At 42.8% G+C, this 13,048-nt stretch overlaps 1 protein-coding gene across 1 annotated transcript; it reads right to left on the bottom strand.

The window, feature by feature from the left end:
• Positions 1-10,466: 10,466 nt before the first annotated feature.
• Positions 10,467-12,172, bottom strand: LOC116899723 (putative KRAB domain-containing protein ZNF788). The gene is made up of 2 exons (XM_032901763.1): positions 12,052-12,172; positions 10,467-10,636 (listed from the first exon to the last, which is right to left on the bottom strand). The coding sequence occupies exons 1-2, from the start codon at positions 12,170-12,172 to the stop codon at positions 10,467-10,469; spliced, it is 291 nt and encodes a 96-aa protein (XP_032757654.1).
• Positions 12,173-13,048: the final 876 nt, after the last annotated feature.

The raw sequence follows: 13,048 nt of genomic DNA, 5'->3' as shown, positions 1-13,048 counted from the left end.
GCCTGCCACAGGGGGTAAATCTTTCTCATTTCTTCTGTCTTGTCTTACATGATGGCTATTCCTTGTATTCAAACTGACTACATGTGGAATTAACTAAAACTGAAAGAGTTTAGGTACTGTGGGGGGGATTTCTCTTAATTATAGCTTTTGAAATGTGAAAACCCTTCTTTAATCTAGATTTTTTGAGTTGTTAAGATCCACCTTTACTCTAGGCCACAGCTTCTGGTGGCAGCCTACACATATAAAGAACACTGAAGATGGTAGCTCATTCTCTGTGTCTACTTACCTTACCTCTGGCTAGCAAGTTCTTTCTTGCCTTTTCTCCTTTCTTTCTTTCTTTCTTTCTTTTCTTTTTCTGGCATTAAAAAGCCTACTTCTTTGAAACTCTGGTATATAGAGAAGACAGACAGACATCCAGCCACATGGACTGAACCACACTGGATTCTTCAACTTTCCATTGGTAGACAGCCACTGTTAGTGAGACATTCTAGTAAATCCGCTTTCAACATGCATACAGAGATTCATTCTATCAGTTCTGTTCATTAATAGAATGTTTAGTTGTTGTTGTAAAAATACAAAAATAAAAAAGGTATTGGTGTCTCTTACCCTGCTGGGTCCGGCACCTCAGTGCCCCAAGATATGCGCTGATATCTTGGTGGAAACACATCCCAGCCACACGCTTTCCTACACTCAAACCCTCACATAAAAGAAGACACAACACAATAATCTTTGACCCAATTGGTAAGATATAATTGCCCTCTTAAACATACAAAGCCCGGTACCATCCATCCCTTAAGAACATTGATAACAACCTGTAAATACACAGAGCAGAATCTTAACATCACCTGCCATGGCTTCTCCCCTCTCGCCTTCTCTCTCCTCCTTTCTCTCCTCCTCTCCTCCTTTTCCTTCAAACTTCTCTCCAGCCCATCCTTCCTTCTCCTCCAATGACAGGCCTCCTTCTCTCCTGTACCTGCCCCTCACCTGTACTTTACAGATTCAATGGAGAGGTGGTTCTGGTGAAGTCACCTGAGTTCTGAGTCCTTGACTAGGCAGCTGTCCTTGGGGCAGTGGAATTAGCATCAAAATACAGTAACTTCAGGGCAAACCATAACATTTAGTAATATAGCCCTGTGTGCATACATGGTTTTTGTTTTGTTTTTCCACCGTTCCACTGAGGAAGATGTCCCAGCTAACAACTGTGCTCCACAGTGTTTGTCCTCTGTTTCCTGCTTTTCTCCCAGGCTTGTCTCAGACCTACCAGGTGAGAAGTAGCTGCAGTTTACCTGAACCCAGATGAAGTCACAAGGCTCAGGGAAATTGCAATGCTAGAGTAGATAGGTTGGGTAAAACTAATCCTCCACAATGGGAAGGCCCAGAAGATATGGCCTTCACGAATCCTATAAGTCGCAAACTGGTGAGAGGGGCACCACACATTTGAAAAGTGTTGTTCTTGCCCTTTTCTGTGTGCCAGACCTTAGGGTTGGAGATGTTGCTCAATTAGATGAATTAAATTCAATGCTGCCACCAATGCTGCCACCTGGCCCTAAGGTAACAAGGGCCAGATGGCAGCATTGAATCAACAGAGACAAGGTGATCGTAGTTATTATAATAGACAGAGTAGACAAACAACGTTTATAATGACATAGCCTGTAATGATCAGCACAGGAGAGGTGAAATTTATAATGGCATGACTCGTTCAGACCTTTGGTACAGGCTAATCAGTCATGGTGTTTTCAGACCTGAAATAGATAAAAAGCTTACTGCATATCTGTTTTATCTCTATAAGCAGACAAATTCTCAAACAAATGAAAGAGAGGCTACATTGGATCCTGGCAAAAGGCAATCTTGGCCAGTGAATCAATTTCCAGACTTGAGTAGGTTTGCAGACCCAGAACCCCTTGAATGAAGGGGTGGCCAGGTTCCCCAGAGGAAGGATCTTGATAAGACACCTAAAAATTTTGCTATTAGCCTCTTTCCAGTTCTTCCCCAGAGAGACCTACAGCCTTTTACAAGGGTAACTGTACACTGGGGAAAGGAAATAATCAGGCTTTCCGGGGTCTATCGGATACTGGTTCTGATCCCAGCAGATCCCAAGAAATGCTGTGGCCCTCCAGTTAAAGTAGGGGCTTATGGAGGACAGGGGTTTAATGGAGTTTTGACTGATGCCTGACTCACAGTAGGTCCAGTAGGTGCCTGAACACATCCTGTGGTCATATCCCCAGTTCCAGAATGTATAATTGGGATAGATATACTTAGAAGTTGGCATTCACAGTCACAGACCATATGAAGTTCAAGAAGAAGGAAGACCAAAATGTGGATGCTTCAGTCCTTCTTAAAAAGGGGAACAAAATACTCACAGGAGGAAATACAGGGACAAAGAGTAGAGCAGGGACTGAAGGAAAGGTTATCCAGAGACTGACCCACCTGGGGATCCATCCCATATGAAGACGTCAAACCCAGTCACTATTGTTGTTGCCAAGAAGTGCTTGCTGACAAAAGCCTGATATGGGTGTCTCTGAGAGGCTCTGCTAAAGCCCTACTGATACATATGAGGATGCCTGCAGCTAACCATTGGACTGAGCATGGGGACCCCAATGGAGGAGTGAGAGAAAAGACTGAAGGAGCTGAAGGGGTTTGTAACCCCATAGGAAGGACAACAATATTGACAAACCAGACCTCAGAGTTCTCAGGCACTAAACCACCAACCAAAGAGTACACAAGGAGGGACCCATGGTTCCAGCCACACATATGTAGCAGAGGATTGCATTGTCTGGCATCAATAGGAGGAGAAGCACATTTAGTGGGTCTATTTAGATTCTGGACACAGCACATTCCTCACTTGGGTGTGTTACTCAGGCACATTTACCAAGTGACTAGGAAAGCCACTGGCCTTTTGTGGGGCCTGGAACAGAAGACTCTTCAACAGGTCCAGGCTGCTGTGCAGGCTGCCCTACTACTTGGACCATATGATCCAGCAAACCCTATGGTACTCGAGGTTTTTGTGGTAGATAGAGTTGCCGTTTGGAACCTCTGGCTGGCCTCTGTAGATGGATCACAGAAGATACCTTTGGTATTTTGGAGCAAAGCTATACCATCATCCGCAGACAACTGTTTTCCCTTTGAAAAACAGCTCTGGGCCTGCTATTAGGCCTTAGTAGAAACTGAACATTTGGCAATGGGACACCAAGTTACCATGTGACCTGAACTGCCCATCATGAGCTGGGTGTTTTCAGGCTCTCCAAGTAAGAAAGTAGGACATGGACGGCAGCAGTCTGTTATCAAAGAGAAGTGGTATACATGTGATTGGGCCTGAGCAGGTCTTTGAGGCACAAGCAAATTACATGAAGAAGTTGCCCAAACGCCTATGGTTTCTACTCTTGTTACAATGCCATCTGCTGCTAAGCATGCAACTATAGCCTTATGGGGGTGTTCTCTATGATAGGCTGACTGAAGCAGGCTAGGACCTGGTTTAATGCCGCCTCTGCATGTTATGCAGGCACCACCCGGAAGGGGACAACTGCAGAATTACAACCCCTTTCCGGAACAACCCTGAAAGATACAGGTGAAGGAAGATCTTCACAATGGGCAGAACTTCGGGCAGTACACCTGGTATTACAGTTTGTTTGAAAGAAGAAATGGCCAGATGTACATGATTGTTCACTGACACATGGGCTGCAGCCAATGGTTTGGCTGGATGGTCAGGGACTTGGAAAGATCACAATTGGAAAATTGGTGAGAAAGACATCTGGGGAAGTATGTGGATGGATCTCTCCAAATGGGCAAAGATATTTGTGTCCCATATAAGTGCTCACCAGAGGGTGATTTCAGTTGAGGAGGAATTCAATAATCAAGTATATAAGATAACCTGTTCTGTGGACAGTCAGCCTCTTTTCCCAGCCATCCCTATCATTAGTCAATGGGCACATGAACAAAGTGGCCATGGTGACCAAGATGGAGTTTGTGCTTGGAGTCAACAACACGGACTTCCACTCACCAAGGCTGACCTGGCTACAGCTGCTGCTGAATGCCAGATCTGCCAACAGCAGAGACCAACACTGAGCCCCAGATATGACACCATTCCTCGAGGTGACCAGCCATCAACCTGGTTGCAGGTTGACTACATTAGACCACTTCCTCTATGGAAAGGACAATGTTTTCTTCTTAATGGAGTAGATACTTATTCTGGTTATGAATTTGCCTTTCCTGCATATAATGCTTCTGCCAAAACCACCATCCTTGGACTTATGTCCCCGCCAGCGGGGACCCAGTTATTCAGGGTCCCGAAGGGGCGCTACCCTTGGGCCTAAATGGGGGGCGAGAGAAGAAGGAGACCAAGCAAGATTCTGTTGTCAAGGTCTCGTTTATTGGGATGAACGTTACAGCTTTTACGGCTTTCAGGTAGGGGGAGTGACCTTTGTGAAAGATGAAGGAGGGGGAGATGAGGGTATAGGCAGTGATAGCTGGAGGCAAAGAGGTCAGGCGATGAGGTCAGGTGGTGGAGACACTGGGTGTAGACTGAGGAGATAACTGGTATCTGCTCGAGCTGAGGCATCCCTTGAATGTTATACTCCTGTGCCGTAAATTCATGGGAGAGGCTTTATCCAACAATCTTAAGACTTATGGCAGTCATCTTATGGGTGAATATCTGTGGCCAAACAGCCCAAAGTCACCTAGCCACTTTGAGCCATGCAGTCAAAAAGCGGCTAGGCCCAAATCCAATATGGCTCCGTGCAGACTTAGAGCACGGCTTATTTAGTGTCATGGTATTCCACACAGTATTGCTTTTGACCAAGGAAATCTTTTCAAGGCACTGGTGTACTTAAGAAATATTCTGGGAAAGTATTTGCTGTGTAAATGTCTGTCTAGGTGGATACACTTGTGGTCCCTAGTCCATATTTAAATTGTTCAAAACTTAACCTGGGGCCTGAACCTAAAAGAGACTTAAGGGTATTTTCTCTCCGGTATGTATTAGTTTATGTATTTGTAGATAATTGTGCTGTGAAAGTAGCTGGAGTCCATCTCTGGTGGGGTTCTGGAACCTGAGGATAGATGTATGGTCTTGGTAAAAGTGAAGACTCTTGACTGCCTGTTGACTTTCAACCAAGTGGCAATGAATAGCTCGACCCACCTTTCTTTATACAGTCACAAGCCTGCTCCCATGAGCAGTGATATCATTGGTTGTTCTGCTTAAATGAAATCATAACATCAGCATCATAAAAACCCCATCACTGTAAAAGCCCCCAGTAGTTTTTCTTCCCCCTTCACATCTCCTGCTAGGTCAATTACTCCCTAACATCATGTTGCACTACAAAGCACAATTAAAGCAAGCCAAAAATAAATATCCAGCCAGAAATATCCTGTAGATATGAGCACATAACCAGCTGGCAGCTAGTTATTGAGTTATGCAAGGTGAGACAGATTAAACAGTTGTGAGTATAAGTCCATTCATCAAATAGCATCCCTTTGTCATAATACTTTCTTAATTGCACATAGAGATGTGCTCATTGTACCAAGCAGTGTTTCCTGATAAGCACCTATCAATTTGATACCATCTTTCTAATAACCATTTTTCAGTTTCTATGGATCAGCCATAGCTTCCCCTTTTTAAGTCTCTGTTTATTGGCCATAGCTTCCTCAGAACACTTATGCAAGCAGGACCCACTGCTCTCTACAACTGCCACAGGCTTACTCAGTGTGACTGTAGCTATTTTTCTAGGGACATGATTATGTGTCCCCAAATACTCAGGATTAATGGTCGCATCTGGAGGATCAACAGAGACAAAGAGAAGAGAGGAGGCCTTTACTCCTTGAAAGAGTATTGAGAAAAACACAGAATCGTTCATAGAGCTTTCAGCCTACATGAACCCAGCCTCGCCCATGATTGAAAGGTGAAAGCAAACATTTTTGAGTATTAATAGCATAGTAAAAGCAAGGAGAGCTTGTAGCACACATGATCTAGATTATAAGCACAGAGGCTACTGAATTCACCCCAGGTCTTTGTTAAGTGGGAACAGATTTCTATGGGCCTTGCCACAGGAGAATCCTATCAGTGAAACACTCATAATCTGTTCCCTGAATGGCCACTGCCAGAAAAGGCTTTATCACACTGCTTATATTCATAGGGTTTCTCTCCAGGATGTGTTCTTTTAAGTATTTTGAGATGACTGTAACATACAAAGGCTTTAACACATTGATTATATTCATAATGTGTAGGGTGCCCTCCAGTGGTGACCAACGGTACTGCGTATGCGCAGGTTTTGCACCTGGTGTCAGTTGGCCGGTAATATGCTAATGAGGGGGCGGTACCATGCTAGTGTGGTGATTCATTCCCCGCCAATCCCTGGAGAACAAGTAGCAGGGGTGATAGTGGGGTGATAGTGGGGTGATTCGTGTTCCGCCAATCCCTGAAAGACAATTAGCATAGCCCCAGCCTATTGTGTATATAAGGCAAGCGCTTTTGCCGCTCGAGGTCCCTGTATCAGCAATGAGGTGGTCCTGCAATAAAGGCTGTTGAGAAGAATCCAACCGTGTTCTGTCTTCCTTGCTGGATGAGGTTGGCGTGACAACTGGTGGCTCGTACGGGACCCAAGGACATTCTCGTGGATTCAGAACTTTTCAATTTCAGGATGAGGATGTCGGTAAAGTTCCCAGATAAGGGACGATAAAGTTCTCTGGAGGTAAGCAGAGACGATGAATAATGTTCTCTGGAAGTAAGCAGAGACGATAAATAAAGTTCCCTGGAGGTAAGCAGAGACGATGAAAGCCTTGGTATAGAGGCCGAAAGGTTTATAAGCAGAGAAGATGAAAGCCTTGGTATAGAGGCCGAAAGGTTTGTAAACTACGGCAATGTTGTTTCCAATGGATCCTTTGTGGGTAAGGCTTGTAATTTTGTTTATTTTTTTCTTTGTGTGGAAAGCCGTTAGAGCCGTTAGGACAGGTCAGAGGGTCCTTGCAGAGCAACAAGAAAGTATGTCAGAGGGAGAAAAGGTCTCAGAAGAAAAAAAGAAAGGAAAAGGAGACAAAAGGAATACAGTATTTTGGGAGAAAGATTTTGTCTTTGTGCTTTTAAAAAGTGTGATTAGGCTCTGGAAACCTCACAGAGTCATACTGATCAGATTTGATAGAGGAAGACCACCTGAAATTTATTCAGGAGACCATGGAGAGTGCCTTTGATCCTAAATGCCCCCACCAATCTGGCTAAGGTTATATTTTGCTTTCCGCTAAAGATTGTGGCACCTTAAAAGCGGCCTATGCGAAAGTGGTTAAGGTGCTTGAAAACAATCAATTGTTCATAGCACCTGAAAAGGTTCAAATGGGCCAAATAGGGGAATATTTAGGAACTAAAATCACTCCTCATAGTATTTCCCCTCAGAAAATAGAATTATGAAAGGATCATTTAAAAACATTAAATGACTTTCAAAAATTACTAGGAAGCATAAATTGGATTCGACCCTATATTAAAATGCCCAATGTAGATTTACAGCCACTCTATGAGATCCTGAAAGGGGATTCTCAGCTTACTTCACCCCGTGCTTTAAGCAAGGAAGCACGATTATCCTTGAGGAAAGTAGAAGAAAGACTGGAAAAGGCAATGCTAAGAAGGTACAAGGAAAAGGAGGATCTCCTTTTGTGTATACTAAGAACCTTTCGTCAGCCTACAGGAGTGCTATGGCAACAGGGAACGCTTCTTTGGATTTATCCCCATATTTCTCCTAATAAGACCCTTGAATATTCCCCTTCTGCCATTGCACAGCTTGCTATGTTAGGCATTAAATCTTGTATTCAGCATTTTGGTATTTTACCCAAGAAAATTATTATACCATATACTACAGCTCAGATAGAAACATTGTATGCCTTGATAGATGATTGGGCCATATTGCACTGTAATTTTGATGGAGAGTTTGACAATCACTATCCTAAGGATACTTTGCTACAATTTTTCATTGAACATCCAGTGATTTTTCCAAAGATCACTGCCTCAGAGCCTTTGTCTGGAGCATTAGATATTTACACAGATGGCTCCAAAACAGGTGTAGGTGCCTATATGGTTGATTCTCAAGAACCAGTTTTTAATTCAATACAGTCCAGGCACCCCCCAAATTATGGATGTCACACACATATCTCAATTTGGAAATTTAAAATATGCTCATGTTTCTGTTGATACCTGTTCCAGTATTATACACGCTACTCTGATGACTGGTGAAAAGGCTCGTAATGACATTAGTTATTGCTTAGAGGCATGGGCAGCCTGGGGAAAGCCTGATAGTGTCAAGACAGACAACGGGCCTGCCTACACAGCAAAGTCCTTTCAGGCATTTTGCCAGACAATGCAGGTCGGTCATACTACAGGATTACCATACAATCCCCAGGGTCAAGGAATTGTGGAAAGGGTACATCGTACCTTAAAAGAGCTTATACAAAAACAAAAAGAGGGAATTGCCAGCAGCCGAACACCAAAAGAACAACTTTCTTTTTTTTAATTTTTTAAATTTATTTATTAATTATATATAAGTACACTGTAGCTGTCTTCACACACACCAGAATAGGGCATCGGATCCCATTACAGATGGTTGTGAACCACCATGTGGTTGCTGAGATTTGAACTCAGGACCTCTGGAAGAGCAGACAGTGCTCTTAACCACTGAGCCATCTCTCCAGCCCCAAGAACAACTTTCTTTAGCTCTTTTTACTCTAAATTTTTAAATTTTGGATGCGCATGGCCGCTCTGCCTCGGATCACCATGCTGCTACTACACCTATGACTAATGCAGAAGTAAAGTGGAAGGATGTATTAACTGGTGAATGGCATGGCCCAGATCCTGTGATTTCGAGATCTAGGGGAGCTGTTTGTGTTTTTCCGCAGAATCAAGAAAATCCAATTTAGGTACCTGAGTGCTTGACTCGAAAATTGCCTTCTGCTCTTCCTGAAGATGAGACTACGAACCCTACTATTATTGGGAATGGTAATCCAGGTTGATTCACTCATCTTGTGGGCTGTTGCCAGATCCTGGCCAGTACCCATGCCAGTTCATAGCAATTCTACTGTTTGCCAACCTTTTTCTCTACCTCCTGTTTGCGTGATGTTCCCTGTATAGTGCCAAATGGAGAAATGCCCCAACGGTATGCTGCCACTAACTTTTCTCTGTCGCATACCTTATGTTTTACTGTTAAGAACTCTTCCCTGCCCTGCATTTGGTTGCGTAGAGCCACATTTCAATATTCAATATAATATAAGCTCTAATGTGAGCAATGTACCCATTTGGCATCTGGCTTTCTATTAGCTAATCAAAGGAAAGATTTAGTTCAAGAACCAATTGAAGCACTGTATCATATGACGCAGCTGTCCTGCATTTCCTCCTTTAGAGGTTTATGCATTATTCCTTTGCAAGCTAACTTTTCTCAGCATTCTCAATAGAGCAAAGAAATCTTGAATTACCTGAAAGGGAACTGGTCCACGAAAGCAGAGCAACTATCAAGACAATTGCTGATGCAGATTGCTGTCCTTAACAACACTAGGCTGGACCCCATCACGTTTGGAGATTTTACCTCATGGATTACCAATGCTTTCTCCCTTTTTAAGGAGTGGGCGGGCATGTTTGCCTGGGGAGCTATTGTCCTCCTGGGATGCGGAGTAGGTCTCTGGCTTATCGGCCGTTTAAAAAGAGAACATGCCAGACACAAAGTGGTTGTTTAACAGGCTATGACCGCCATTGAAAATGGTGCTTCTCCCAACATATGGCTAGCCTCTTTGAAAGATTAAGAATTCGCCCTAGATCATTTTTGTCACTGTCCTGTGGAGTCATTGTATCCAGAGACAGGCAACTTTCCGCGAGTTCGGACCAACCTAAGACATGGGGCCCGGTGGCGATAGGGTAACACTATGACAGGTAAGGCCAAGTTTGGATGAGAATGACCTGAGACAGGAGCAATGACAAGATTGACGTGACACCCAGATCTAGACCAGTCATTTTATTAAACAAAAAAGGGGGAGATGTAGGGCGCCCTCCAGTGGTGAACAACGGTACTGCGCATGCGCAGGTTTTGCACCTGGCGTCAGTTGGCCGGTAATATGCTAATGAGGGGGCTGTACCATGCTAGTGAGGTGATTCATGCTCTGCCCATCCCTGGAGGACAAGTAGCAGGGGTGATAGTGGGGTGATAGTGGGGTGATTGGTGCTCTGCCAATCCCTGAAAGACAATTAGCATAGCCGCAGCCTGTTGTGTATATAAGGTGAGCGCTTTTGCCGCTCCAGGTCCCTGTATCAGCAAAGAGGTGTTCCTGCAATAAAGGCCGTTGAGAAGAATCCGACGGTGTTGCCTCTTCCTTGCCGGCCGAGGCAGGCGCGACAATAATGTTTTTTCCAGTATGTGTTCTCTTATGTACTTGGAGACTATTGTAATATGAAAAGGCTTTATCACATTGGTCACATTCATAGGGTTTCTCTCCAGTATGTGTTCTTTTACCTATTTGGAGATGACTGTAACGTGCAAAGGCTTCACCACATTACTTACATTTGTAGGGTTTCTCTCCAGTATGAATTTTTTCATTCCTTTGAGGGTGACTCTGATATGCAAAGGCTTTACGACATGTAGTATACTTAGAGGTTTTCTCTCCAGTATGACTTCTTTTATGCCTGCAAAGATAATTGGCACATGTGAAAGCTTTACCACATTCATTACACTGATGAATCTTTTATCTGTATGAATTAATTTTACAATTTGGTTAATGGTAAAGAGGAATCAGATCTTAATGTTTTATCACTTTGTTTACATTCATGGTTCCCCCCTTTTGGGTTGGTTTTTGTCTTTGAAGACACCTGCGATGGTAAAAGCATTTATTACATAGCTTACCTTTATAGCATCCTTTTTCTATGAAGTAGAAAACAGGAAAAACTCAGAGCTTTACCACATTAATTGCATCCATAAATTTTCCTTTAGTATGAACCATACTACATTTGGAAAGTAGACCAGGACAAATAGAAGAATTTCCAGATTCCTAGTAAACACAAAGATTTTCTGCAGTGGGAATTTATGGGTGAATTCCCAATGAAGTTGGAAAACTAACCGACTGTAAACTTGTATCATACTCAGAAAGTCTACTAAAAGTAGGGGCTACTATATATCTTCTAATTGTTCTGGGAGAGAAAGAGAGGTACTTTGTTTCTTTCAATATCCCTACACTCATATGGCTTGAATCCAATGTGACATAAGATATATCTGTTTTTAAAAAAGAGTAGCAAATAAAATGACAAATGGGAAAACACATTGCTTTCAGACTATGTTCCTCATAGACATGTGGTATAGGGATTAAGGTTTCTTGATATCAACATTCTTTTTTTTTTTTGACATCAACATTCTTGATTCTCATAAACTGCCCCCTCACTAAACTTAGCAATGTTACTACAAGTACATGAGGAACCCTAGGTTTACCATGGACTGTTCAGATAGTATAAGTTTGGACATATATTTATCACCTACTCAGTGTGACTAACCTTTTGCGATCTGAGTGGTAAGAGACTAAACAAATTGGCAGTTCTTCAGCATAGCTCTAATGGGACTATGATACAAAAGGTGATATCTGTTAAGACACTGTTTCTTTCTTAAAAGAATGCCTTGCAAAAGAAAGTCAGATACCTGACATTGAGGTACATGGTTTTGTGAGAACTTAATAATCACTGATATACTTAAAACAGTACTTTTTTACACTGTTGCTTTTCTTTTAATCTTCCAGAACACATTAAAATTTCATCAGAGGCATATTCATATCAACTTGCACATGAAAATTACCTTCCATGTTTTCTGGAATTTTGACAATGTTCTTCAATAGTATGGTCTTCCCAATTGTTACCTAAAATATAATGCCAGAGAATGTATGATATATTATTGGAAATTAGGCAAAATTTAAGTTAGTATCTTCAGTGAACCTTAGAACAATGTCTAACTTACTCACGTTATTCTTCATTCTCAATTGATATTACAGAATCAAATCAATAACAAAGAAACAGTAGTGCTCTTATTTTAAAGAGTGAAAGAAAATTCACTGTCTTACCTATAGCAGTGAGGTTCCTGTAGGTTTCCAACATCACATCTTTGTAGAGACTCTTCTGAAATGGATCCAGCAAAGCCCACTCTTCCTGAGTGAAGTTCACGTGCACATCTTCATAGGTCATTGCATTCTAAAATATCCCATCCACGTGTACAAGAGAAAGCATGATACTGCCAACACAATAAATGTATACTTCTAAAACAATATAGTCAATTTATTTCTGATATATCCCCCACTTATTTCCTAAGCAGAAGTCTTATGTAATTGCCAGGTCATTTTAGAAGAAAACTAAATGAGGTTCATCTCTGTCATTTCCTTGCTCTTTGAGTAGGATATAGCCTTGCAAAAGAAATGCCAATTAATACACACACACACACACACACACACACACACACACACACACACATACACACACACATACAGAGAGAGAGAGATAAAGAGAGAGAGAGAGAGAGAGAGAGAGAGAGAGAGAGAGAGAGAGAAGCAAACAGATCAACAGTACTAGGTACACATTAGGGAAATTGTATGAACAATTACTAATTACAAAAAATGATGGGTAATCTGGGTGTATTGGCTCATGACTTTAATTCCAACACTCAGGAGGCAAAAACAGATGTATCTCATTGATTTGGATGCCAGCAGGGCATGTGCCATGACTCAGCAATCCTGGATTCGTGCACTATGACCCATCCCACAATACCACCTGCCTCCTAGGAGGTCTGCTCTAACCTGAGACACACACATAGGACATCCCCCAACCTCCTCCTGCTGGAACCCTAGCAAGCGCACTAGTCATGGGCTCTGCCCTGCACTATGGGAGCTCCATCCTCCTCCTGGTCTGCACCTACACCTGAAGTAAGGATTGGTGCACTGCACTGCACCCCACTGTATGGCTCTGCCTGCCTCCCAGAAGGCCTGCTCAGACCCTGGATACACAGCTCTACCTACCTCCCAGGAGGCCTGCTCCAACCCAGATAACCAGGCCAGTCAACACCAGTGA

The sequence above is a fragment of the Rattus rattus genome, chromosome 4, assembly GCF_011064425.1.
Source record: "Rattus rattus isolate New Zealand chromosome 4, Rrattus_CSIRO_v1, whole genome shotgun sequence".
Taxonomy (NCBI): domain Eukaryota; kingdom Metazoa; phylum Chordata; class Mammalia; order Rodentia; family Muridae; genus Rattus; species Rattus rattus.
This window is presented reverse-complemented; position numbering and strand designations above follow the sequence as displayed.

Bases quoted from the DNA above. Each gene is read 5' to 3' on its own strand.
- LOC116899723 (XM_032901763.1), bottom strand. From the start codon at position 12,172: ATGACCTATGAAGATGTGCACGTGAACTTCACTCAGGAAGAGTGGGCT. The intron at 10,637-12,051 runs GTAAGACAGTGA...TTATCTTTGCAG, and splicing joins CAGGAACCTCACTGCTATAG to GCATAAAAGAAGTCATACTG.